The sequence below is a fragment of the Archocentrus centrarchus genome, chromosome 2 (assembly GCF_007364275.1).
Source record: "Archocentrus centrarchus isolate MPI-CPG fArcCen1 chromosome 2, fArcCen1, whole genome shotgun sequence".
NCBI lineage: Eukaryota > Metazoa > Chordata > Actinopteri > Cichliformes > Cichlidae > Archocentrus > Archocentrus centrarchus.
In genome coordinates, this window is record NC_044347.1 from 25,672,205 (window position 1) to 25,699,983 (window position 27,779).

General features: G+C 41.5%; 2 protein-coding genes across 2 annotated transcripts in view; one reads left to right on the plus strand and one right to left on the minus strand.

Moving 5' to 3' along the window:
- Window positions 1–4,438, minus strand: part of LOC115794058 (transmembrane protein 163-like) — a 30,770-nt gene extending 26,332 nt beyond the window's left edge. Inside the window, exons 1-2 of the mRNA XM_030749299.1 lie at window positions 4,175–4,438; window positions 1,020–1,139 (exon numbers count right to left, since the gene is read on the minus strand). Coding sequence (XP_030605159.1) covers window positions 1,020–1,139; window positions 4,175–4,373 — 319 coding nt within the window. The 5' untranslated portion in view covers window positions 4,374–4,438. The remainder of the gene's footprint in view (window positions 1–1,019; window positions 1,140–4,174) is intronic.
- A 12,379-nt stretch (window positions 4,439–16,817) lies between these two features.
- LOC115797530 (cyclin-T2-like) lies at window positions 16,818–27,152 on the plus strand. Its single transcript, XM_030754128.1, has 9 exons — window positions 16,818–17,836; window positions 18,360–18,441; window positions 18,526–18,654; window positions 21,416–21,476; window positions 21,785–21,847; window positions 21,968–22,013; window positions 24,170–24,333; window positions 25,527–25,597; window positions 25,705–27,152. The coding sequence occupies exons 1-9, from the start codon at window positions 17,523–17,525 to the stop codon at window positions 26,794–26,796; spliced, it is 2,022 nt and encodes a 673-aa protein (XP_030609988.1). The 5' UTR covers window positions 16,818–17,522; the 3' UTR covers window positions 26,797–27,152.
- The last annotated feature ends 627 nt before the right edge of the window (window positions 27,153–27,779 follow it).

The window sequence follows — 27,779 nt, forward strand, 5'->3', positions numbered from 1 at the left end:
TGTACATCACTAAACCACAGCATTTTCTTCTGTGTGTGTGTGTGTGGAGCGATTCTCACTGTGAGTCAAATCACTGTTCACAGAAATCCCGCCTGCTACGTCAGTCTCATCCGTCTCTTCCTGTGCTCATTTCTGCATCTGATTTGAAGGCGGTGCCATATTTCATTTATGAGTGAGATCAGCCAATATGAGAAAAACCAAGAGTCCCACTGCAGGACTGCAGAAATGTGGTAAGAATGTCTAATGAAGAAAAATATTCAGTGGAGAGAAATGGCTTAATGAACACAAACACACTGAAAAACAAGGTGAGGGAGGTTATTATCCTCACTCTCATCAGTTTTACAGGAAACTCATATCTATATACAAACCAGTGATGAGTTGATACGGCTCACAGAGGCAAAGCTTGTGCTCTTTACTTAAGTCAAGCACGAATATGCATTTCCTGCAGAGGAGGAAGAGGAAGCTGAGTATCAAGCGATGGGTATTTGGTGGCAGATCTGTGCAATAACCCACAGTCTGTCACACGTCTCATCTACAGAATTATCTAAAGGGGGCTTTAAATCTGATTTCACAAGTTGGAAAATATAATGAAAGATGAAGCGTTTCCCTACTGTTTCAAATAAGATCCTGCCTCAAAAGAACTGAAACTTCAATAAATGCACCAGGAGTGAAGGTCAACTTCACAAAAACGCTGACAGCAAAAACCTTCCATGTTGCTTTTGTAACTGGTAGAAGGGTGAGCCGTGGGAGGCTCGAGTTTTACGAGTGAATGAAACAGGATCTTGGCGTGAGCTGGCACGTCGAAGTGCTTTTGCTTCACCTTGCCTTTGATTTTGAGAACGACTGTTTAATCTGTTGGGTGTCGCATTAACCAGCAGGGTGTTGCAGTAATTAACCAAGCTGTCCTTCGACTGACAAAACAAACATCAAGCACTCTTTTCACTTTGCCTTTATGTGTTTTTACACGCACAAGAAATGTAATGTGCCACCGAAGGACAGGATCATAATGTGTTACTCACTAAAAGCAGCGATGGCCAGGACGATGGTGACCATGATGGACGCCCAGGACACCCACAGAGCTTTCTTGCGGTAACTCTGTGCTTCATGAGGCTTCAGACGCATGCTGCTCTCCAGAAGACCTGCAGACAGTGTCGCAGGGCTCAGTGACCCACAATGTTCAAACACAGCTTCAAGTTGCTTTTAAAGTGGACCTTTAATACTCTTCCATATTTTCTGTCACATATAAACACTGTAACAGTGACGGCTGCTCATATTAGAAGTTTCAAAATATGAGGTATATGTGCAACGAATCATACTGCTCTAAATGCTCCGTTTAAAACTGTTTTTTCTACTCTTGGATTTGTGTGATGTCATAGAGAGAGAATCTTTAACATAGTCTACCTGCTGCTCAAAAATGCTGTCTGTGAGGGGTAATCAGTCAGAGGTAATTTAGTTTAAAGGGAGAATGAACTTAAATGAGAAGGAGAGAAAGTGCCCTGTTTGAGACTGAGGACCTGCCCTGAGGCCCAGTATAAGATTAATAAGGATTATTTTGAATTGTAACTCATGCAAAGCTACTCTAGTAGAGTCACATCATAAAAATATAGAACTGTGAATATGCATAATAGGCATAATAATACAGTAGGTACAGTTTTCACAGATTTAATTAGGTAAATATGAAACGCTCCGAGCTACGCATTATCAAACTGACTTAAATTATATAATGAGGAGGAAACTTTTGTTTTTGTTGTCATCTTATATACTTGATCTTCTGAATGTGTTAGCAAACCGCAACCCATTTACCCAGCCAACATAATTAGACCCTCATTTAGAGCTGTGCTTCTGTGACTGTCTGCAGTCTCTACCAAACCCTGACAAAAGTTACTCACACTTCAGCTGCTGAACACTCCACTACTGCATGTTCACCAAAGGGATGCTAACTGTGTGTGTGTGTGTGTGTGTGTGTGTCTGCTGTCTGGTGCAGAGCAGGTGGTGTGCATTTTTGTAAAAAGGTGGAAGCGACATCAAGGCTGAACCAAAACAGCTGAGTTAGAGACTGGAAAAGTAAAGCCCTGAGATCATAGATGCTACAAACCCTTGCAGAGATGATGATGATGATGATGATGATGATGATGATGATGGACTAAATGGCATGCAGAATATCTGAGAACACTCAAACCTCTTTGCTCATTTTTAGGGGTGCTGTTTACCAGCTTTAAGCAGGCAACTAAGAATATAAAATGATATACACATCCGCTCCTGCTCCTCTTTGCTGTGCTGTTGCCATCCACTTACTGAACTGCATGTGTGTCATGTGATCACTGATCAGTGTTTGCAGCCTTATTAAATCCATCCATCTAAACAAGTTTGGATGTTTTGCTTTTTAAAATTGGTATTAGAGCATTCTGCAATATTTCAAATTCAACTGAGTTTTCATTTTGTTATGACAGAATTTGGATAAAGGCTAAATGTTTTGTGCAAATTGATGTCTTCCTTTTGTCTCTGTAGGTTCTCAGTCATCCAGATCATGGTAGTCTTGAGAGCTCAAACAAAAAAAGCAACTGGACTCCTTCAGGTTTGTGAAGATGTTTCACCTCTCAGCCAAGAGGCTTCTTCATTTCTAAAGCACCTGGCAGAGTCCCCAGTAATAAACTGTTAGTTGGACTTGTCCCCTTTCGAAGTGGTCCTGAGGGTTGTTAATCCACTACTGATCATATGAGTCATCACATGATCAGCTGGGTCAAAATCAAAACTCAAGAGGTAGAGGCCTTCACCAAACACATCAACTCAGTGGGTAAACGTCCACCAGGGAGGATATCAAGGAAAAATAGGTAACCATGCTCATTGAGGAGGATGGAAGCCTCAGCACTGAAGTTTACTGGAAATCCACACACAAAAACCTGCATCTACTTTGACTCCCACCACCCACTGGAACACAAACTTGGGGTGATCAGGACCCTGTAACGCCGGGCGGAAAACGTGCCATCTGAGGCAGAAGGGAAAGAATATCAATGTAAAAACAAGCATGTAAAGGAGGCTCTTAAAACAAGTGGTTATCCCATCTGGGCCTTCATCAAATCAGTGAAGCTGCACAGGACAGAAGATCAGACACCAACCATGGAGAAACAGAATGGCAAACACCCCTGTGGTCACTTATACTTAGAGGAAATTCTCTGACAAACCTGCTACATCCCGGTGCATTTCAGACCTAGCAACTTCAGGAAAAAAACTGGTTCAAAACACCCAAATACAATCTTAACAACATTATGATGCTGATTTTGTACTGAGAAGACAGAAAGGAGTAAAGGAGGCCATCTTTGAACAGAGGTGATGGGTTACGACACCAGCTGTTAGCCACCTACAATGCAGTCTTGAGATCCCTTCGAAGGCACTTCAACCCCCCACTCACACCCTGCCTCAGGTGACCTCAGTAGCTCACATGATGGTGGGATGTGAGGTTTCACCTGCTGACCCCAGTGACAGTAATGACCCACACCTTGTTTTCCACACCTTGGCTCCTGTGACGACTCACATGATCACATGGGTTTAACAACCCTCAGGACCACCTCTGAAGGGGACAGCTCCTGCTAGAGGTTTATCACCTGAGACTCTCCGCCACTTGTTTTAAAAGTGAAGAAGCCTCCTGGATGAGAAACTAAACATCTTCACAAACCTGATGAAGGCAAATGCCACACAATGCACAGGAAAAGCTACAAGCACGTCCCTCTGTGCCATTTTGAAGCTATGGAACACCTGCTACTGTTTAAATGCTGCTTGTGGTCATCAGCAAGCCTCCACTAATTCATTTACAGATAGAATCTGCAGCACCATTTCATTGCAAGGAATCCAGGTTTGCACACTCTGCACTGCATTACTACCCAGATCTGTGAATAATTTAACACACATATATTGGTCATCACATTTAGGTGTCAGTCCTCAGCTAAGCAGCCTTTTCCCTCAGAAATCATGCATGATTCATGCACAGTGTGGAACATCTGGAGGCAAAATGTAGACGGAAGAGAAATATTTTGAGTGGGCTATAGTTGAATTAATTGATGTGTATTTCCAGTGTGTATACAGTAAAGCATGCAATAGTCTACATGGTATTACGCACGGTGTGCGTCCTGGCCACGGGGCATCCAGCGAAACTTTAAGCATAATTCAGACCGCCTACCTCTGTCCTCTATGCTTTCCGTTATCTTCATCTCTTGGTCCATCGTAAAGCCCTCCCCGTGATTTTCTGTGTTGGGCTGTTGCTGCAGCTGCTGCTGTAGAGAGTCCGCCGGCTCGCACTGTCCGTTTACCACCGTGGGGTCCACAACTACAGCCGGGTCCGGGACGGCGGTGGAGTCTGGCGGTGTGGGCTCTGTCATCTTCTCGGCTGCGGTTGTATTGAGGCACTCCACAAATGTCTCACCTGTGTGAGAAGTGCAGGCTTACAAACAGACACAGACCCAGAGACAGAGAAGAAGGGAGGTAGACTCCTCACAGGGTGCTCATCCAGTTGCGCCAAATTACACACAGTAAGGCGAAATCACACCGGAGGTGTGGATTTCAAAACAAAAGCCATTTTTCCCAACTTGAAAAGTGTTTGCTTTTTAATTAATTTATTTGTGTTAAAATTGACAGTAAAGTGAAATATTTTATATAATTTTATCTGATATCACTTAATTACCATCATGCTTTATTTTAAAATCAAAGACTACTTTCTGCTCCACAAATAATCTGCTACTTTTTGAAGTAGTTTTTTTTTTTTTTTTTAACATTTGCTGGCTATACTTTGTCCTCTTGGCTATTTCTGCTGCGTTTCCGAGGTAAATATTGTACTTTTTACTCCACTATTTTAATCTGGTTCAAAACACCCGTGAGAAAACACTGTCCGTGGATTAAAGTATTAAAAGCACTGAACTTACCCTGCCACCCATTACTATTATAAACTGACCTATACGATAAGGAAATGGTTAAAAATAGCTTTCCCTGGCCTAGTAGCATCAAAATGCTGTTTTCCCATGTGCCAGTAGGCTAAACGTTGGTTATAATAGGGCTAGTAATGTTATGTAGCCTTAGACTCAAAGTTTGCTGACATGATTTAACAAGCCAGTCACATCTAGGTAGCTTTAGCAGTAAAAAAGTAAGCCACTGTACGTTACTGCATGACTAGAAACAGTTTCCAAGACGGACACTGTACCCATTTATTTTGAAAGGGTTTACCGGAACTAGTGTGTGTATGCGCTGACACACCTGACAAACGGTGTTGCGCACAGCCTGGACGAGCCGCAGGAAAAGGAAAAATTCACATCAGCCTCCGATTCGCGACTTGGCGACAGATCCCCACACCTGGACTCTAATTACTATTCCCGGCGGAGGTCACGAGAGCTGCGCTCGTGCTGCTGTGCTGTGCGTCCGCGAGGAGACCATCTGTCCCATGTGGATTGAAAGAGCTGTCGGACGTGAGCGCGTGCAGATAGTTGTAGACCTGTTACACACCTGTCACGTACACTACATAAAAAATAAATTAATGATACAAGTCTTGTTTTTCCTAAGAATAAAATCATTTTTCCCTCCCCCCAAAAATCATTTAATCAGTTTCCTCGTCTGCAGATAAATGGTCGTCAGAAAGGAACAGCTGATATTTGAAGAGTGTGGGGTGTGACAAATCCGGCTTATCTGTTAAACCTCCCGGTTTTCTGCTTATTTTAAATTCCGTGAGAAAACAATGTCCGTATTTAGGGAATTTTCATCACCACAACATGTATCACTACTGAAGATCAAGGCTGTGATTTTATGAATGATCTAATTATGGTATCATATCCTGAAAAGCATTTTGGATGTTTTATGTTAGATATTTCTAGAACAAAAAATAAAATGTCTGGATGATGAAGAAAAATATATTTATAGAGGAGTTCCTATTACATAGGTTGTGGCGTTTCCCCAACTACCAGCACTATAGGAAATATGTAAACCTGGGTAAAAGTGGTCAGTTTAGTTACTGTTTTCTCAAATTAGAGTTCATATTTACTAAACATATTATTACTAACAGGATTATAATATCATGAAATATATTTTTGGGCGCATTACAAATTCTTGCCACTATGATCATTAAAATAATATTCTGTTGTGTATTTACAAAACTATATCACTGTCATTTTTCAAAGTTCACAAAGTTTTTGTGTTGAAAATACTGTGATTGTAAGGTCAGTCCTGGCTGCCGCTGCTAATGTCAATAATTGTGGTTCAGAAAAGGTTAAGCCCAGTAACAGTGAAACCAGTGCAGAAGTGCCTTAAACCTGAATTCTTTTTAATGTCCAGCCTCTTCATGTCATGACTTCATGAATTTCTTCACAAATAAAATTTTAACTATTACAGAAAAAATTATTCATAACCATCTCAAAGATGGATCTTTGTGTACAGCTACTTTTAGTACTATTGATATTTGTTTAGACTTTTTCTCTACAATTGATCTTTTTACGTTAACTTAAATAGTTACTTCCTCCAAACCATGAACATGTCTATTAGACTCCATTCCTACTAGACTGCTCAAAGACGTCCTACCAGTGAAATCTGTCTTTATTAGTTGGCTATGTACCACAGGCCTTTAAGGTGGCAGTAATTAAACCATTATTTAAAAAGCCATCACTTGACTGTCTATAATTAGCTAAGCTGTCTTAGCTAATTATAGGCCAATCTCCAATGGTGTAAACTAGCTAACTGATCATCTGCAGAGGAACGGTTTGTTCGAAGAGTTTCCGTCAGGTTTCAGAATTCATCACAGTACAGAAACAGCATTAGTGAAGGTTACAAATGATCTTCTTACAGCCTCTGACAGTGGACTCATCTCTGTGCTTGTCCTGTTGGACCTCAGTGCAGCTTTTGATACTTTTGACCATAACATTTTATTACAGAGATTAGAGCATACTATAGGTATTAAAGGTACTGCACTGCAATGGTTTGAATCATATTTATCTCATAGACTCCAATTTGTTCATGTAAATGGGGAGTCTTCTTCGCACACTAAGGTTAATTATGGAGTTCCACAGGGTTCTGTGCTAGGACCAATTTTATTTACACTATACATGCTTCCCTTAGGCAGCATTATTAGAAGACATAGCATGCATCTTCATTGTTATGCAGATGATACTCAGCTTTATCCCGTGAAGCCAAATAACACACATCAATTAGTTAAACTGCAGGAATGTCTTAAAGACATTAAGGCCTGGATGACCTCTAATTTCCTGCTTCTTGATTCAGATAAAACTGAAATTCTTGTTCTCGGCCCCACAAATCTTAGAAACATGGTGTCTAACCAGATCCTTACTCTGGATGGCATTACTTTGGCCTCCAGTAACACTGTGAGAAATCTTGGAGTCATTTTTGACCAGGATATGTCCTTCAATACACATATTAAACAAATATGTAGGACTGCTTTTTTGCATTTGTGCAATATTTCTAAAATTAGAAACATCCTTTCTCAGAGTGATGCTGAAAAGCTCATTCATGCATTTATTACTTCTAGGGTGGACTATTGTAATTCATTATTATCAGGCTGTCCTAAAAGCTCCCTGAAAAGCCTTCAGCTGATCTAAAATGCTGCAGCTAGAGTACTGACCGGGACTAGAAAGAGAGAGCAGATTTCTCCCATATTGGCTTCTCTTCATTGGCTCCCTGTCAGACAAAACCTCACATCAGCACTAATATAGAGGAGAAGAAGTCAAATCAGGAAGCAAAGAACAAAGAACTAACAATATAGAACAGAATTTTTTTTCACAGTTTTTTCCAGAAAGTCTCATCTTTTCAAAATGTTGCAACACCTCCTTTTCTATAACTTGTGAATCTCTGTGAAGCTCCTGTACTGATAGAGCATTAAAATGATTGTATTGTACACTTATGTCTTCAACCTGGTGACACCAGCTGCAGCACCCACCCAAGGTTACAAAAACTGAGAGGTGCACAACTGGTCAAAATGACACCAAAGCACGACTTAAGCCAGCAGATGTGACTTCATTTTTGGCATGCAGTGCCGTTTGTGAGGCCGAGTGCGATAGGCCCATTGCTCTAAAGGTTAACCTTAAATATTTCTAGTTTGTGTTACACTTTTTTAGGTTTCACTGCCACTCGGCGAGTGATTAGCAAGTGTTTGCAGACAAACATGAAAAACCACGGGCAACCATGGAAATCTGGTAGCAACCAATGCAAATCACTGGAAAGTTTTGGTGCAGCACCTTCATTGCAACTGATTTCACTCTGTGACAGCCAGCAGCCTTCAAGAGTCACTCCCAGCTAGTTGGGGAATCCACATTTTTCCCTTAAATATAGCAGACAAATCTCAAGTAACATGCACATGAGAAACCTCAACAGAAATCTATGACAAAATTATCCTACTGTTCACTTGAAGCACGACTTAATGAGTTTATGGCCTCAGTTGCTACTTTAAAGTCTTTTAAAATACAACATGATGTTCATTTGGTCAATTATATATATATATATTTACATAGATAGATAGAATACTTTATTTATCCCCTAAGGGGAAATTTCTGTATTGCAGCAGCAGTACTACACATAATAAAAAACCCAGATAAAAATACAATAGAAAATATATACATATATGCACATATACACACACTCATGCCAGAAGAAGCTATACAATGTGCAGTGGGCCCATTTTGTAATAGGTATGTGAACCTCTTAATTGGGACAGGGATGAGTCATTATATAAAGTTATTGCAGTGGGCAGGAATGATTTCCTGTAAAGGTCCTTATTACAACGCAGCTGTAAAAACCTCTTACTGAACACACTCCTCTGTTTGCTCTGTAGATTGTGCAGGGGGTGCGTTGTATTGTCCCTTATTTTGATCTGTTTGTGTAGCATCCTTCTCCCGACAGTCATCTCCAGGGGTTCCAGAAGGACAGATCCAGCCTTCCTCAAGAGTTTGTTTAGCCTCTTTAGGTCACTGGATCTGATACCACTTCCCCAACAGATCACTGCAAAGAAAATGCACTTTCAACAACAGACTTGTAGAAGATATGCAACATCTTTTTGCACACACCAAAGGACCTGAGCTTCCTCAAAAAGTAGAGTCTACTCTGTCCCTTCCTGTATACAGCTTAAGTGTGAAATCTCCAGTCCAGTCTGTTGTACAGGTAAACTCCTAAGTATCTGTAACTCTCCACCACCTCTACCGTTTCTCCCTGGATGGATACAGTATTTGGTGCAGTAGTAGTCTTCCTAAAAACCACTACCATCTCCTTCATCTTACTTACATTCAGAGATGGTTGTAACCACACCACTCTACAAAGCGGTCTACCAGTTCTCTGTATTCAGGCTCCTGTCCACCGCTGATACATCCAATGATCACAGACTCTCCCCTCAGCCCAACCGGTCACGGCAGATGACTGCCCCTCCCTGAGCCTGGTTCTGCTGGAGGTTTCTTCCTGTTAAAAGGGAGTTTTTCCTTCCCGCTGTCGCCAAGTGCTGCTCATAGGGGGGTCGTTTTTGACTGTTGGGTTTTCTCTGTATTATTGTAGGGTCTTTACCCGCAATACAAAGCACCTTGAGGCCACTGTTTGATGTGATTTGGCGCTATATAAATAAAATTGAATTGAATTGAATAGACTCATCTGAAAATTTCTGTAGATGACAGAACTCTGTGTTGTACTGAAAATCCAAGGTATACAAGGTGAAGAGGAAGGGTGAGAGTACAGTCCCCTGTGGCACTCCTGCACTGCTGACCACCCGATCAGACTCACATCCCTTCAGCCGCACAGACTGTGGTCTGCTCGCCAGGTAGTTAATAATCCAGCAGGTTAAGGAGGCATCAACCCGCATGTTTTTGAGCTTTTCCCTCAGCAGACAGGGCTGAATGGTAGTAAAAGTACTTGAAAAGTCAAAAAACATGATCCGTACAGTTTTTCCCAATCTGTCCAAGTGGGAGTAAGTGCGCTGTGTCAGGCAGATGATGGCATCATCAACTCCAACCTCAGGGCGGTAGGCAAATTGTAGTGGGTCCAGAGAGGTGCCCACCTGAGGTCTAAGATGAGCTATGATCAATCTCTCCAGGACCTTCATGATGTGTGATGTTAGGGCGACTGGTTTATATTCATTGGGGGGACAAGGCAAGATGTTTTCCAAATCTCCGAAACCTTCTCCTGGCTTAGGCTAAGATTAAAGAGGTGCTGTAGAACCCCACAAAGTTGGTCCACACAGGACTTCAGGACCCCGGGGCTAATTCCATCTGACCCCGCCGCCTTGTTCTGGTATACCCTTTTCAGTTGATTCTTAACCTGCCAGCTGGAAACAAACAGGTGTACGGTGGGGGTAGAGAAGAGTCCAATATTACCTCAATTTAAGGAGCTCCTTGAAAGTGTCAATGGGGCTTTGTAAGAATCCATGTTTGGGTTGTATTGAAGTCCAGTAGGTATTGAGTGGGCTGTGTAAGGATGCATGGTAGGAATTGGGGACGGAAAGGATTGTCTATCTGTGGTCGCTATCACTTGGGAGATATCGTAGGGAAATAACTGTGGGGGAATGCAGGATGTAAGATCCGTGTATGAGGGTGCCGGGGACGACTTAGCTGCCGATCCTGTGCTGAACCTGTTGAAAAAAAGTGTTCAGCTCATTGGCTCTGTTCCTACTTCCCTCAAACTGATTACTGATCCATAGGAGTTTTGATAACACACTAAATCCTGAAATTCACCAAGCACACAGCCACTGGATGCATCCCAGAAGCAGCTCGCCCCTAAATATTGATAAAATAGTGGTGGGGATATTTCATTAGGGAAGTCACATCAAGCTGCACAGAGTCAGTAAGGATGACAGGATGTGAGGCGCAGAAACAGAAAAGAGAATCTGGACACTTTTTGAAATGAAACACCTCATGCGGACTGCACGCTCTGCTTCTGACACGCGTCGTGTGTAATTTGAAGTCGTACGAAGGAAGGAACAAAACACCACACTTTACACTGTTACACTGGGTCACTTTAACGCCATCTGATACTTGCTTTGCTGCTTTTACTACACTTAGCAAACCATTTGAAATTCAGAGTTTTTTCTTTACTAATCTGGAAAAATAAAATACTATATTTTATAAGACTTCACTTTTTTTTTAAGTGTATAGCTGTTTTACTTTGTTGTATTTTGCTTTCAGATTAATTTTTTGCTTATTAAGATATTTGTTTGGTCATGTTTTACTGAACTTCATACCGTTCTCCTTATTTAACCTATTTGCTATTGCTAATTTAGCATATATTACAAAATAAAATACTTTGTAGTAAAGTTGTTGGGCTTTTATTTTGAAAGAAAAATAGACTGCAGAGTGCTTGCATATATCATGCTGTGACATTATACAAATAAACACTGTACCTTTTTTTTTCAATTTTTCCCTCTATCCTCTTATCCTGTTCAGGGTCATGGGGGGGCTGGAGCCAGCTGCCATCCCCCTATGGCAGCTGGGATGGGGCAGGGCTAACACAGAGAGACAGACAACCATTCACACTCATGGGCAAGTTAGAATCACCAATTGACCTAACCCAATTAACTGCATGTCTGTGGGAGGAAACCAGAGACCAGCCACGCAGAGAACATACAGATTCCATATAGAGAGGCCCCGGGCCAAGGTGGATTCGAACCCAGACCTTCTAGCTGTGAGGCAACAGTGCTAATCACCATGCCACCCTTTTACTTTTGTCATTTTTTTCTAAAACAAAGACCACACTCCAGGAGCAAGGTGCTCCTAACAATATTTGTATAAATATGAATATTTACATTTTTGTTTTTATACCTATCTGTCAGTCTTACTTTACCAGCATTAACCGCATAAGCTACATGGGAACATGTAGCAGCAGCTAAAGCACCAGTTTGCATTCATCTTTGCTGTGTTCGAGCAAACAGACCATCCATCATGTAGCTGAGCTTTCAGTCCTGTCCTTGGTCTCTGCTTCCCTTTAGTGGAAGATGCAGAGTATTGCAGATGGGGTTTCACTGAATGTGTTGTTTTAACAACTTTGTTTCTAAATACATTTGATAGTTGCTTTTCTAAAATATTATTTTATGTTTTTAGTCTAACAATATAGAACATGCATGTTTTCCATAGTATGAGTAAGTTATACCTCAAGCCAAAATAAATGTTAATCGAAGCTGTGGATATCCTTGGTGCAATACTGACATCCTCTGTCAGTATATGGATAATGGTGAGAAATGATAGGACATCATTCAACAGTAATATTGGTATACCTGTCTGGATGGCTGCATTTGTGGAACAACGTGGCTAAACTGCAGAAAATGTGCAGTGAAAGCAGTGTAGACTATGTTTTTGTATACAAATCACATCACGATCAGTTAAATGCACTGATTATTTTAATGTGCAGGGATCATTTAAAAATTGTTGTCCCTATTTATGTAAACACAAAGATAATAATCATAATATAAATTTAAAAATGAGGGAAAAAATAATAATACATATAACCCCTGGAGAATACGGGGGAATATGCCTGCTTGCATAGATATCTGTCTTTTCTATGCCTAGAACCTGCTGGTTCTGCTGGAGGTTTCTTCCTGTTAAAAGGGAGTTTTTCCTTCCCACTGTCTCCAAGTGCTGCTCATAGGGGGGTCGTTTTGATTATTGGGTTTTCTCTGTATTATTCTAGGGTCTTTACCTTACAATATAAAGCACCTTGAGGCCACTGTTTGTTGTGATTCGGTGCTATATAAATAAAATTGAATTGAATTATATTTTACTTTTGATTTTATTTACAATCATGAAAATCAGCACAAATTAATCAAATAACACCTCAAGGGTTCATTTATAATAATGTAAATGGGCCCAAAGTACACTTGTGACCTGCTGTGGCTAATCAGATAACTTCTATATTAGTCATTGTTTTAAAATTATTTATGTTTGAAAGAAAATAAACTTGCTGTCAGGGCTACTGGGCTAAACACAGCTACGTAATGCATCTTAATGACATAATTAATTAATTCAACTTTATTTATTTGTGGACAAAAGTGAAATGAGACAACAGTAAAGGATAGACTGATACACCGAATTTGGGGGTCAGTTTCACAAGTTTGGATTTGTGTTTACATGTTTTTCCTAGAATCTGAAAAATGGTTACCAAACAATAATCGTTTTTATTTTCCATAATGAGTCCACACATAATATCGTTTTGGCAGGATTTTTCTGGCTGAAGCACTTTTGGATGCAGCCAAGATCACACCAGAAAGCTTCAGAATACGATTAATGGTCTACAAATTCAATATCATTATCTCAAAATGCACAACAGTTGGTTTCAAAATGAACAAGTCACTGGAAGGACATATTCCATTTAATATCTTCAAATGAATTTCTTTTGCCTTCAGGGAAATGGGAAATTAAAAATATTTAGTCCTTGAAATATGAATTGTGCTTCAGGAAAAGATTTGTGAGAGTGAGTTTTTGTGAGTCTGAATGGGCTGTGAGATGTCACTGAATACATTTCTGAGTGTTCTGGTTGGAATAGTGATTTCACTGAAGTCGCAGCTGCTGATTAAGATTAGTGGAGGATGCTAAAGATCCTCTAATCAAACCCCAAAGAGAATGTCTTAGCCTTAATGAAATGACCATATTTAAGAGCGAAATCATTGTGAGAGGATACAGCTGCTACTCTCATCTAAGCGAATTGGTGACCAATTGCCTTTGTCTACCCATTCTTTGTTGCACAGCAATCTGCTGTAACAACATTGCTGTTATTCCATGTTGGAGTGGAAGAGATCAAGTCATGATGAGCAGAATCAGGATTGGACACAGCAACTTTAACAGTACTTTATTCATAATAGGGAAACGTCCATGTGGGCTCTGTGAACAACGTCATGAGGCTGAGTCAGTTAAGCATGTTCGTCTGTCATGTAGGAAATTTAGTTAGAAGTTTACTAAAGCGGGCGGATAGTGACACAGGTAGGGCAGCAGTACTGAGTTACCTCAAAAAGACTAGACTGAGGAAGATCTAGAGCAGAGACGTTGCACTCATTTTTCACCGTGAGCCACATGCAGCCCACGTTGACCTTAAGTGGGCCAGACCGGTGAAAGTCCCCTTTCTGTCAGTGTAGAAGAAGCCTGAGATATCTCGATATAAGAAAAATAAGTTCAGTTTCAACAATATCTCTCAGTTTTTCCTACAGGATGGAGAAATTCTGCTGTAGCAAATGAAAGAAATCTGTCAGCACGACTTTTTGGGCTTAAATTGTAAGAAATAAATTACAGAAAAAGTTTAAGGTAGCTTATTCCTCAGCCTGTCCTGTAATTTTAAAACCGGTAATTCACAGAAAATTTTTTCTTTCTTTCTTTCTTTTACTGTGGATCCATTGTAAAAACAAAACAAAACAAAACAACCAAAAAAAAACAATCAGGAAATTCTCTGGTAGATAGTGAAAAAATATCTGTTATTTAATTGTTTATCTATTACTTAAGTTGGTGAAGCATGAATGGCCATGGAGGAGGTCTTAATCAGTGGAAAAGGCTGTGAAACATCTGAAAATTCTTCTGAAAGTCCAAAATGTATGCCTTCCTTCACATTTTCCAAAGCCATCCAGTGAACCGGATTGGAGTCTTTGCCTCAGTCTGGCCTCACGAGCCTCATAAGTATATATTTATTTAATTTTGTACAATGTATATATTTTTATACGTTTTATTTTATTTTTCCTGTATATTTTTATATTTTAGAAAGTGTGACTTTCTACAGAACTGAACAGGAGTGGCCCTCCAATCTCATTGGACAGTTTGTACAATCACGTCATAATCAAATTTAAAACATTATACGTTCCATTCTATTTCGTTCTATTTCATTCCTTTCCTGTTTGACACCGATTCAGACGCAAGTTGACTGGTTAGTGATATTAAAACCCTCTGAGCTCTATGCTGGCCATTTGCTGCCACTTCACTCTCTTTTTTTTAACCATTTTAACTGTGTTAATGCATATGGAATAAAATTTCACAAGGGTCTAGATTTCATTCTGATTTTTTAATTTTCCACTTCAGCTACTGAAATATGTCAATAATGTAGTGTGTACATCAAATTGTTCCTCTTGGCTCTATCGTGGCCACTTTTGGCCCATTGAAACCCATTAAAACTACATTTTTAAATCTCTTGTTATATGCAACATAAAAGCATGCATTTTGGGCACAACTGCTTTCATTCTAAACTCAAGACATGGAATTTGTAATTTTTAACAGTTTCTACCAGATTAGATAATTTATTAATTTTTTGCTGAGCAGGCAATTTTATGTAATATTCTTAGTTTCCAATGGGGCGTATGATGGCTTACTACACTCCAGTGGAGCAAATAAATCACACAATTTTGACATAGGAGTGATGTCACATAATTTTTTGTGTGTGTGCATGAAAATAATTATTCCTTTATGTGACATTCTAGCAGAAATATGTATTTGAAAGACAGACTGAAATAAATTATGACCTCCAAGTTACCAGCTATTCAGCTTTGAGTTTCCCAGGTAAACTTGGCTTTGATGCACATGTTCAAAGCACTTGTAGCTTTGTTCTTTTCATTAAAAAAAATACCACACCCAAATATCTAACCTCTAAAAAAAGTTTAAAAAAAATTCACTGGCCATCTTGCAGAGTTCAAAGTTGCAGCTGCAGGGTAAACAACAACAACCTCTGGCACTGTTTGTAAATCTGTCCCGGAGTTTGTGCAGGTGCAGCAAAGACTGCTGCCAGAAGTAAACTTAGCAGCTTCAAGATCGTATTTTCTCCAGCAAGAAGGTCATATTCACTGCTTCAAGCACTTGACTATGTAATGTGCTCAAAGAGCGAAGATGGGGAGAAATCCTCTGTACTTGAAGACACATCAACTCCTGAAGATGAGGGCACACCTTCCTCAGAGGTTGACAGCATCAGCACTGATGATGAAGAGTACCAGCCAGTGCCTGATTCTACTTCTTTAGGGTGTGAGGACAATACAGACACAGCAGTTGGATCAGTGGATGTCTCATGATTGGAAACTTATGTGGTTTCCCACTGCTGAAGAGACCCTGCATTACAATCCAGTATCTGCTGGTCTCACCCCAGGGCCCACCCTGTATGCAATTGCCCACATCAGCAACTTGAAGTCTGCCTTTGACCTGTTTGTCACAGAAGAGATCATTCATCTTCTGTGCACCCACACAAACCTGCATGGGAGGAGGAGGTGTGAGGTTTGGAAGGATGTGGATGAAGTGGAGATGAGAGCCTACATTGGAATTCTGATTTGGGAAGTTAACCATGGAATGAGGGTCACATTCCAACTGACAGGAGCTACAAGGACACACTGTCACATGTGAAAACATCTTTACTTCATTTTTCTTGGAACTCCTCAGAAGACAACTGGCTCTGGTTGGTACAATCAAGGAGAAACAAACCAGAGCTACCTCCCCACCTCCTCCAACTGTGACAGCACAAGATTCTGTCATCTGTCTTTCTTTTCACAAAACTAACATGGCAGTATCCTACATGCCCAAGCGAGGGAAGAATGTGCTTCTTTTGTGCACAAACCCCAGGCAACCAGCGGTCAGCGACGGGGAATAGAGGAAGCCTATAGCAGTTATATGATATAACTGGGATTTAAAGGGTTAAAATTCTGCGTTTGAATGAAATTTTAGTTTTAATGACAAGGACTGATGCAAATTTTAAAATTCAAGTTTTGAAAGTGAGAAAATCAGTTAAAAAATATTTATTTTACAGCATTTTAGAGCACAAAAAGGAGGTGGCCATTTTTGGCCACGAACAAGCTGAGAGGGAGTTTTTAGGTTTTTTCATCACTGCACAAAAAGTAATGATTCATAAAAATCAATGATACTGCTGATAATTGACATGCATTTAGCTGCAATGAAGGTTAAAAAAATAAATCAGGTTGCATGTGTTATTTGGTAAAAAAATGTAAATTTATAATTTTCTCATTTTATAAATTATTAGGACTACATGATATAACTGGGATTTAAAAGGTTAAAATATAGAGTTTGAATCAAATTTTGGTTCTAATGACAAGGACCGATGCTAATTTAAAAAATCAAGTTGTGAAAGTGTGAAAATTGGTTAAAAAATGTTAATTTTAGAACATTTTTTGAATATAAACATGAGGTGGCAATTTTTGGCCACGAACAAGCTGAAAGGGAGTTTCTTCAATTTTGCCTTCCCTGCAAAAAAATATTAATGCATAATAATCAGTGTTCTTATTAATCAGTTACATATCTCAGGCTGTACTTTTGATAATACAAGAGAATCCCATAGCACTGCGAATATATGAAGTACTCAGTTTTGAGGTAATTTGCCAACAAGTGCATTGTTCAAACAAGCTGGCATTTGAAGGGTTAATAAATAAAAAAGGAATGAACATTTTACATTTACGTGAAGAACTGATGTTAGTTAAGAACGTTATGCAAAAAAAAAATCAAAAAACAAGAAAAAAGTAAAAAATTATGCCCTCTGTTTGTTAGTGGCCATTTTTGGCCACGAACAAGCTGAAAGGGTAGTAAAAACGAACAAGTTCAGAGGGTTAAATGGCTGGAGAGTCCTACAGGAGAGGTAATGCGCCATCCTGGATGGCAGCTGACTTTACACACCGACGAGAAGAAGAAGTTTCTTCTTCCTTCCGGTGGCCCGGTAGCCCCACTCCCTTCTGGTCCTATACCGTCGGGCTTGACAGTGGGAGCGTAATGGCGGCGCACCGGGGACCCTCTACTAAATGGCTCTTCACCCGGGAGCAGCTCGAAAATACGCCGTCTCGACGCTGCGGAATTGAGCCCGACAGAGAGCTTTCTTACCGACAGCAGGCCGCCAACTTAATTCAAGAAATAGGCCAGAGACTCAACGTGTATCCTTTCTGAAAAGCCGAGGCTCGCCGGGCGGCAGTTAAGCTAGCTCTGGCTAGGATTAGCTCGCAGTGAAGCTTGTTATATTTCATACTGCAGTTGTGTAAACACGCATGAAATCTTTTATCATATGTAGAGTTCTTTCTGATGAGATAACTTGTTTTAATGCGTTTAATGCGTTTGCCGCCTGCCGGAGGGGTCGAGGCCCGCTAGCTAGCTTAGCTAGCTTAGCTATTGTTTGGCTCGTCAGTCTGTAGAGTCTATTGTTAGCTTGTGTCTGCTGGAAATAGGAATAAGTGAGTACTGATACTGATTGTATGTGTATTTTAAACCTGTTACCACTCTACAGAGGATCCCAGGCCCCATCGGAAACGGTAATGTTTTAATTGTGAGTGTGTTGATACGGTTTTAACCCGCGGCCTCGAATCTTGCCAGCTCCGTGGCTCAGTACTAAGCTCCCATTCTGATGGCGTTGTTTGTTTTGGCTCTGTACCATCCATGTTTTTTCCTTAACTGTTTACCCAGCTCTCAACTAATTATCAACACTGCTATAGTTTATATGCACAGGTTTTATATGATCCACTCCTTCACCAAATTCCATAGAAATGTAAGTATCACTGCAGTGTTTGGCTAGTAACAGGTCACCTTTGCTGCAGACTATCAAAACTGACTCTCCTTTTTTCCTCCATAGATGATTTCCCAGACTACGTTGTTCCTGGCAGCTAAAGTTGAGGAGCAGCCCAGGAAGCTGGAGCATGTCATTAAAATAGCCCATGCCTGGATTAACCCACAAGAGCCTGCCCTAGACACTAAAAGCAATGTGAGTTAACTGTGACCGCTCTTCTGTTTCACAGGCTTTGCAATGTGGTCAAAATGCACTCTTTATAGGATATATGTGGCTTGTATAGCCTCACAATTCTACCGGTTTTGCTGAAACTGGTAGAATTGTGAGGCTGAGGTTTTTGTCTTTTTCTTTGAATTATTGTCCCCTTAGAAATATAAGGTTCTGTCTGCATTCTGACCAGTTTTGAGATATTAAATAATAGAACTGTATAATACCAAGTTAGAGCTTGATTTTGCAGATAGACCCTTCTTGTTTCGTAAATAAAATGGCCAAAGTTGTATATAATTGAAAAAAATCTTGGTGTTGATTAGTGATCAACGAATAAGAATATGACAATAAGTCAGTTTCGTCAAAAATATCAGAACCTTATAATTCTAAAGGGATGATATGTGCCCTACTTGATGCGTATTCATTTGAAATCTGTTTTTTTGGCTCTGGAAACCTTTAATCCATGTTTGCCAGTTTTGAGGGTGCATAAAGATTTCCTAAAGAATAATTTGGCTTTGAAAATGATCTGTCTTGTAAACTGGCTGTGAGCTGTGGGCTAAATGAAAGCCATCTTCACACAGCTTCAGGGTTGCACAGTCTCCTCCACAGTCTGTCCTGTCCTCATCTTGTGAGGTTGAGAATAACAATAACAATACGCACCCCAGCAATATAACTGCTGGGGTGCGGTTGGGTCGTCTGGGGGCCACACTGTGATCGTTAAAGTGGTGCTATCCTTCCTTTTATAATGCATACTATGTGGCCCCAAACACAAAAGAGCACTGTTTCTAGTACTGTTCCTAGTAAAAGGAAGGAGAGACACACCTGGGGGTTTATCTCACCTCAGGTGTGAAGAGTGAGGGTGTCGGCTGGAGAGCCCTCTTCACACACCGTTAAGCCTCTTTTCCACTAATACCTACTTGACTCGACTGTACTCGGTTTTTAGGGTTTTCCATTAGGTAGTAGTGTCTGGTACCGTCACTAGATGAGTTATGAGAGCAAGAATAAAACCTTACGATGAGTTTAATGGCTGCACACTAGCAGATGTTTTTGTGTTTGGTGGCTGAATCCAGAGGGACAGAGAGAGAGAGCGACCGATTGTGTTTGTCGCATATAACTGATGTCATAGGACTTTCAGGCCCTCTTGCTATAATGACCCCACCCACGTTGAGACGGTATTCAATTGTAATGGAAAACAACCAAAACCCAGCAGAGTCGAGTAGGTGCTAGTGGAAAATGGCTTTAGTGACTAGTGCTAAATAGTGGGAGGACATCAGTTAAAATAGCTCTTAACATTTGTCTGGTTTTTGTTTTGGGGATCTTTTTGGATCTTTCACTCTTTTTAAATGTGTAAAATAACTCGTGTCTCCCCTACTCCATCGTGTTCACCCCACACATATCGAAGTCTTTCACTGACAAACACGCGCTCCCCCAGTGAAACATAAAGTTGGGGAAATCAAAGAACAGCAGTGCACAGTTTTGGTGCGTCCGATTTTAAAATAAAAACAGTTGTCATGTCAGGATGATGAAGAAACTGTGCAGCTGCTCCCCACAACCACACTAATACCAGCGTGGAAGATAATTTAATGTGAAAATGAGCTTGAAAAGCCTTGATTAGCAAGGTATTGGTGATCACTTTGCTCACTGATGGGCAGTGAAATGTAAGCTCGAGAGAAAGAAATTGGCACTGTTTTCAAATATGGATTGGACTGGCGGTGTGTTTTATTTTTATTTTTTTCACCCACCTGCTACAGAAGGAGAAAGAAAGTGAAAGCAGATACCAGATTGCATTGATACAAGCCTCTTTGATTATTACTGATGCCATAAAAACGCCTACACAAATAAACAGCAAGTTTATTTTTAAAGCTGTGTAGAATGCGTGTGGCTATGTGGGGGGAGGGGGGAAAGGGGGCAATACATGTGACACATGTACTGGAGTCAGTGTGGATTGCTCCCTTTTTTTCCTTTTATTGCTGGTCCTGAGATGAGATGGGAGTGGCAGGCCGCTTTTTGTTTGTGAAGTACCCTCGGTTGCAGTTTGATATCATCACAGATAAGGTTTGAGTATCAAAGAGTGTTAAGCGTGAGTTGTATGCTGAATTTGCTTAATTTAATCAAATGCCTTTCAACCTTAGTTTGTTAGGAGAAAGGACAGATAATTTGGTTAATGTGCACTCCTTTTTTATGAAATGCAGCACAGCTTGAATCCCCTTTGGAGCTTTGCTCTGTTGGCGGTTCCTTTCGCTTTTCTTGCCCATCGCAAGCTGTAAAAGAATGGCTATTGCATCTTTTTCAGGTTTTAAACTTCCATTTACCTCAAAGGACAGAAGTAAATGTATTTATTTATTTTTTTAATGGTGATTTTTGCATTTGGGGTTAATTCGGTCTTGACTGATATCAGCACAAGGTGACCATCACAAGCTCTTTCAGAAGATATTCCACCCATACAGAAGAGAGCAATACACCTCAGCCTTTTCACCATTTATATATAAACTTCTCTGCATGTTATTAAACTATTATATCTAATGCTAAAAGGCTTTCACCATTTATATTTTTGTCCACTGTTAATCCTGTTATTTTTGTGGGGCTGCTTACAAAAAATGGTGTACTTAACTGATCCGATCAATATCTCAGAAGTTTAACTGACTTGATGCTTTACTCTGATTTAAAGTGCTCCTTTATTCATTTTTGAGCAGTGTAGCTGTTTGTTGAGAGGCCCGTCTTAAATTCTTCACTGCTTGATCTGTTTCAGGCATTCCAGCAGCAGGCACAAGAGCTTGTAGCACTGGAAACAATAGTACTGCAAACTCTGGGTGAGTACAGGGTGTACTGCACAGACTGCACACACTTTCTACTGTCCTGCATTTTCCTGGTTTCTGCAGTAAATCAGTTTAACACCAGTATTCTCAGAGGAGAGACACACACACACACACACACACACACACACTGAACAAAATCACTTAAATACCACACAGGCATGTTGACATTTGGCACATGAAGTCAGCTTTTATTTATTTATTTCAAATATGTAACATACTGCATTTCTTCCTCTTATTAAGCGAAAGTAAACAGTATCTTACTGGTGTTCTGTTCAGCTGATGATCTTCATTCTTGGTTGCAGGTTTTGAAATAACAGTTGATCATCCGCACACAGATGTCGTGCGATGTTCCCAGCTAGTGCGAGGTATTATTACCCTTTCCTCACATGTTCTCACCTGTGACTTCCTGAGAAATCTAAAAATGCTTTTGCGTTTTATCACTTGAGCTCTAAACTTCTTTTTTTTTTTTCTCTCTTCTTTTGCAGCAAGCAAGGATTTGGCACAGACTTCCTATTATATGGCTACCAACAGGTTGTTATCCTGTTCCCATTATTGCACTGTAATGGCACACTATAGCTTCCTGCACTGCAGGATCCCCCTTCCTGTGTCCAACGCCCTGTTTGCGCTTGGATCCTGGGAACCCCCGAAATGGGGAAGTACCGGCCAGGCTGCTGTGTGCGGTGTATTGTACAAGGGCTCTGTGTTGGCACATAGGGGTTGAATGCACAATGTGGAGTGTAGTGTTGCTGTTTACCTCTCGAATTTGTTTGGTACCGAGTGCACATGTCTTTAAAAAAACAAACTCAAACGGTAGCCTGAATATAGATTTCCACTAAAGATTCTTAAACTTTTAGAGTTTTTTGGTAAGTACGGTTACAGTTCTTTCTCATTTTTACTTTTTGTTTTACACATTTTTCACCCCAGAGGAGCTAACAATGAAACACCAAACTATACTGCAAACTGAATGCTTTTGTTGTAGAGGACTTTAGCGTGCTTTAATAACACTCCAGAGGTTTGTCAAAACCTAAAAACCCCAGTAAGAGATGATGAGCGTCAGCGCTCAGCTTCCTCTGTGAAGCCGCGCTTTCTGCTTCAGGCTCGGTGTGCGCTCACGAAATGATCCTTATGAGTGTCAGAGACCAGAGACGCTATCAGATGATATTAAATGTAAATATTAAAAAATATACCCGTGAAATGCAGCGCTGTTGCAAACAAGATGGGAAATTAATGCTGTAGAATATAGTTAATCTTGGGATTTAGCACACAAATCAGTAAAATAAACATTTTAATTGCAGTTAATTATTTTAAGGCTGAGTGCGCTCTCAATGCTGATGTCTGTCTGTACTATGTCAGCTGAAACTTTAAACTGGACATACGTAAACATTAAAAGTTGCTGTCCCATAGGCTGATAGAGGAGACGCTTTAGTTTGTCGGCAGGTCAAAATGAAACTCTGACTCAAAGGTCAGCATAGCTTTCTAACCCCTTAATCTCGCTTCATAGTACACCGTTCACGACTAAATGATGGATGCATGCGTATTGTAGGCTTATGGTCTTTTTAATGAGGAAATATTGTGGCAGAAATAATAAATATTTAAGATACTTTTTGACTGAGCTACTGATTCTGATTCTATAGTGTTTTGAATCATTGTTTTACAGATTAATTAGCAGATAGTGGACCGGGTCTTTACTTATTTCTGCCCAAAGAATTAAAGTTAGACTAAAGTAAAAACCTGTTTTACAGTACTGCATTCATATCCGATTGCGCACGTATTTGCCTGTAATCAGAGATACAGACCCTACGCAAACTTGCCTCCATGCTTTCCTCCAAAAACCCAACAGCATGTAGCTCAGTGGGGATGACATTGAGTGTAGGTTGAATACTAATTGGCCAGAACTTGGGACAGGAGAAACGCGAAAGAATTCAGGAATAATCAAGAACGGCATGGAAGGCACAGACAGCAGCTGCAGTGGATGCTTTTCATAGTTTAATACTCAGGTTTACTTTAGCTGTTTGTGTTTTATTCCTTTGCGCTTCTTTGTGAAGGACCAAAAACAGCGCAAGCGAGATTAGTCCACAGACTGCTTGTTTGTGACGCTGCCCCTGGCGACAGTAATGTTATAGCAGTTTACTAAGCTGCCTACAGGCTCTGCGGAGGACCAGTGAAAGAGCCATTAGCCCGTGTGGGCCAGTTTGCAGTGTAGTTTTGGTGTTAGGGTGCGGGAGAAATTAACTGTGGAAAACTTAAACCCTAATCACTTGTCTTGGCTACCAGCATCAGTGTTTCTCAGTCTCAGAGTGGCTGTATTTGACGTTTCAAAGCTTCAGTGATGGCACATTTGAAGCATCACTAATTTTGTGCTGTGTAAATAATAATAAGACTGAAAGTTTTCATTTTTCTTAAGAGATTAAGAAACACTGTTTTGTAATTTTCCCCCCTCCCTCTTTTTTTTTTTTTTACATTAACACAAACAGTCATAAACAGTAATATGGGCTCAGTGAGACATTTAGGAGCACATTCTAACAGGTGTAGGTTTGTTTTTAGACAGGGCAGTCCTGTAAGGTAAGGGTATGTGTATGTGAAGATATCTGAATCTGAGACTCACCGTTGTTTTACTTTTGTGTCTGTTAAACAGTACGAAGCACTTCAGCTGACAGTTGTCTTTCTGTGTTTCTTGTCTCCTGCAGTTTGCATCTCACCACCTTCTGCCTACAGTACAGGCCCACAGTTGTTGCATGTGTGTGCATCCACCTGGCCTGTAAGTGGTCCAAATGGGAGATCCCCGTGTCTACAGATGGCAAACACTGGTGGGAGTATGTGGACCGTACAGTAACGTTACAGCTGCTTGACGGTAAGAGCATATTTGGAGTGCTAAAAATCCATATCCCTGCAAACAAAGGTCACATAATTCACATAAGAAAAAGCACAAAACCTGCATGGTTATAAAGTATTCTGACTTTCTGCAAAGCTGTTTTAGCCAGCGTTTGAGAAAATCATGAGTGTGAAAATAACATTTGAGGAGGGGGAAAAAAATCAAGCATTCTGCAAATGTGTTTGAATGTACAGTGGTTAACACAAACTTAAAATCTTAATGCCGTCTTCCAGCAGTGAGGTCTCCCTTCGTCCACAGCTGCTCTATTTTACAGAATAAGCCAGTCAAGCGTCGGTATTTTGGTCTCGACTGGGTCTGACTTTTATATACTGGTCATGTTCTCAATGCTCTGAAGTTAACGCTCAGTTACAGCCCGGTCTCTCCCGGCGGTTTCATCAGTATTACAGGGTTGCCAACACTCAATTGGGTGTGACACAAGCCTTTGCTTTGTGTCAACCACCATGTTTCAGCACCAGCGCATTTCCATATCGTGCACTCACTGTATCACAGTAACTGGGGACCTAGTGAATTAACTTTGTCCCCCTAATAGCAGTTTCTCCACATCAGCGGGGAAACCTGCATGTGTTTAGCATAAAAATCATCTGCAGCTAAAGTTGCATCTTTGTTTCTCTCCGACTTTCCGTGCAAACATCGGCTGTATTTTAAGTCAGCCCAGTTCACAATATACAATATACATTTTCAGAAAACTGTATGAAATAATGATGCGTCACTCATGAAGACTAATGCACATAAATGCTTCGCTTTAGTCCTAAAGTCCTGATTTTATAACACTGAGGTCCCCACACATACATTGAACTTGTGGCTGTTTTATAATTTCAGCTGTATTAACATATAGAATTACCACTCGGGGCATAATCACTACTGAAGGCCCAGTCTGAACCCTGCCTGTATGCACTGCTCAGAAAAACACATCAGATCTCAATGGGGGGGGGAAATCATGCTGGCAAATGCAAAACCAGTGAAAAATAGATATGATAAAGATGTCAATGCTCTGACCTGATCACCATCTCAGAAGTTTAACTGACTTGATGTTATACTGTGTTGTACTTTTTTTTTTTTTTTTTTGAGCAGTGTAGTTGGTTGTGAGGTCATTATTCAAGCCCATGTTAATGTTAGAGAGCTGAGGTCACTGATATGTATGTTTGTTTCAGAGCTCACCCATGAGTTTCTTCAAATCCTGGAGAAAACACCCAGCAAGCTGAAGAGGATACGAAACTGGAGGGTAGGGCAAAAACATCATGCAGCACAAAACATAAAGCACAGTTGGTACTGTGGAGATTAAGTGTCCGTGTGTCGTGCTGAGTTGTGCTTTTTTTTTTTTTTGTACAGGCAATTCAAGCTGCTAAAAAGCCAAAGACAGAGGGTCCAACTGTGGACAGTGCCTTCCAGGGGACATCCTTAGAAAGTCTTCCTGGTGTCACCAACTCCTTCTTCCCCTCCACCTCAGTGTCCGACTCTATGGACATGCCTACCCTAAATACCATCGCAGCGCCATACGCCTCATACCAGCCACTGAGTGACCAATCAAAGGCTTGTAGCTACGACCAGTTCTCCCAGCCTCCCCACTCAGACTTCACCGTGGTGAAACACAAACACAAAGCTGCAGGCGGGTCTAGCAGTGAGCACCAGCAGCTCGGTGTGAATGCTGCAGCATTTTCACGCCCACAGAAAGTCTTGACTCTGGAAAAGTACAGAGAGAAACACGCGGCCGAGCTGGCCTTGCAGAACGGTGTAAAGGAGGAGCCGAGCACAGATGTGTACACTCCCCCAGCTTCCTCCTCTCACCACCACAAGAAACGTCCTCTGCCACAGCAGGCCAGCCAGCTGGGTGACAGGAAAGAAAAGCCTAGCTCTAAAAAGCCTCGCCTCTCCTCCTCGTACACGGAGAACGGCTCGGCCGCTAGCGAGGAGCTCAAAATGCGGATCAAAGTTTCATCAGAGCGCCACGGTGGCTCAGAGCAGGGCGGGGCGCTGCCTGGCAAAGACAAACACAGGGAGCACGGTGGCCACCGCCACTCGAAACACAGCCACTCACACTCATACTCCCTCAGCACCAACAACAGGGGGCCAATGGACAACTCTTCCTTATCTGCCCGGGCTCCCAGCAACCACTGCAGTGACGGGAGTTCCTCTGGCTCGTCTCGTAAGAGACCTCACCCTGATGGTGGCAGCCACAATCACAACCACCATCACCACCACCACCACCACCATCACCACCACCACCACCCATCTAAGAGCAGCAGGTCATCTAAAGGAGGCCTGAGCTCGTCCCATTACTCGGACAGCAACCAGAGGGTGATGGAGCACCATGGCCATGATGGAACCAACGGCATGCTGACATCCAATGGCCAGCACACTGACTACAAAGACACTTTTGACATGCTGGACTCTTTACTAAGTGCCCAAGGAATGAGCTTGTAACCCTGAGAGTCCCCAGTGTTGTCTACAAGAAAGTATTACCATGTTTATTAGAACTGTTGAAAATGAATTTATTTGTCTTAAGTTATCTGAATTCTGCATCACCCTCAGTTGTGTCTACACACTGATTATTGATGATTCTCATCAAACTGTCAAATGTAAAACTATATGCACAGAGCTGTGTACTATGAGCTTGTAACACAAAAAATTTATGAGAAGTTTTTGGGATGTGGATGGTGGTTTTAAATGTTCTTAACTTGAGCTGACATCTGTTTTAAATGTGGCTGTTTTCAGTCACCAAAGGGAAGAAGAGTTTGTCCATTGACAATTTACGGTTCATGTTTTTTGTCCCCCCCCCCCCCCCCCTTCCTCCTCCCCCTCTCTCTCTCTCTCCCCCCATCCTCCCCCTCTCTCCCCCCCCCCCCCCCCCCCCCCCCCCCCTCTCTCTCCCCCCCCCCCCCTCCCCCTCGCCCCCCCCCCTCTCCCCCCCCCCCTCTCTCTCTCCCCCCTCCCCCTCGCCCCCCCCCCTCTCTCTCCCCCCATCCTCCCCTCCTCCCCTCCCCCCTCGCCCCCCCCCCCTCTCTCTCCCCCCATCCTCCCCCTCTCCCCTCCCCCTCGCTCTCTCCGCTCTCTCCCCTTCTCCCCCCCCTCGCTCTCCCCCCCATCCTCCCCCTCGCTCTCTCCGCTCTCTCCCCTTCTCCCCCCCCTCGCTCTCCTCCCCTTCTCCCCCCCCCTCGCTCTCTCCTCCCCCTCCTCTCCCCCCTCCCTTGCTTTTTCTTTTGGTTTGTTTGTTTTTTGGTTTTTTTTGTATTTTTTTTTTTTTTTTTTGTAAAGACATTTTTGTTTGCTAAAAATCTCAGGTCTTGAACTTTTGATAAAAGAACGACTCTTCCTCTGTTTGGGTTTATTACCTGTATCTGTGGGGATGTATCACCTCGGCAGAACTTCAGAGTCTGTCTTAGGAAACACGGTCTGCTAATTTTTCA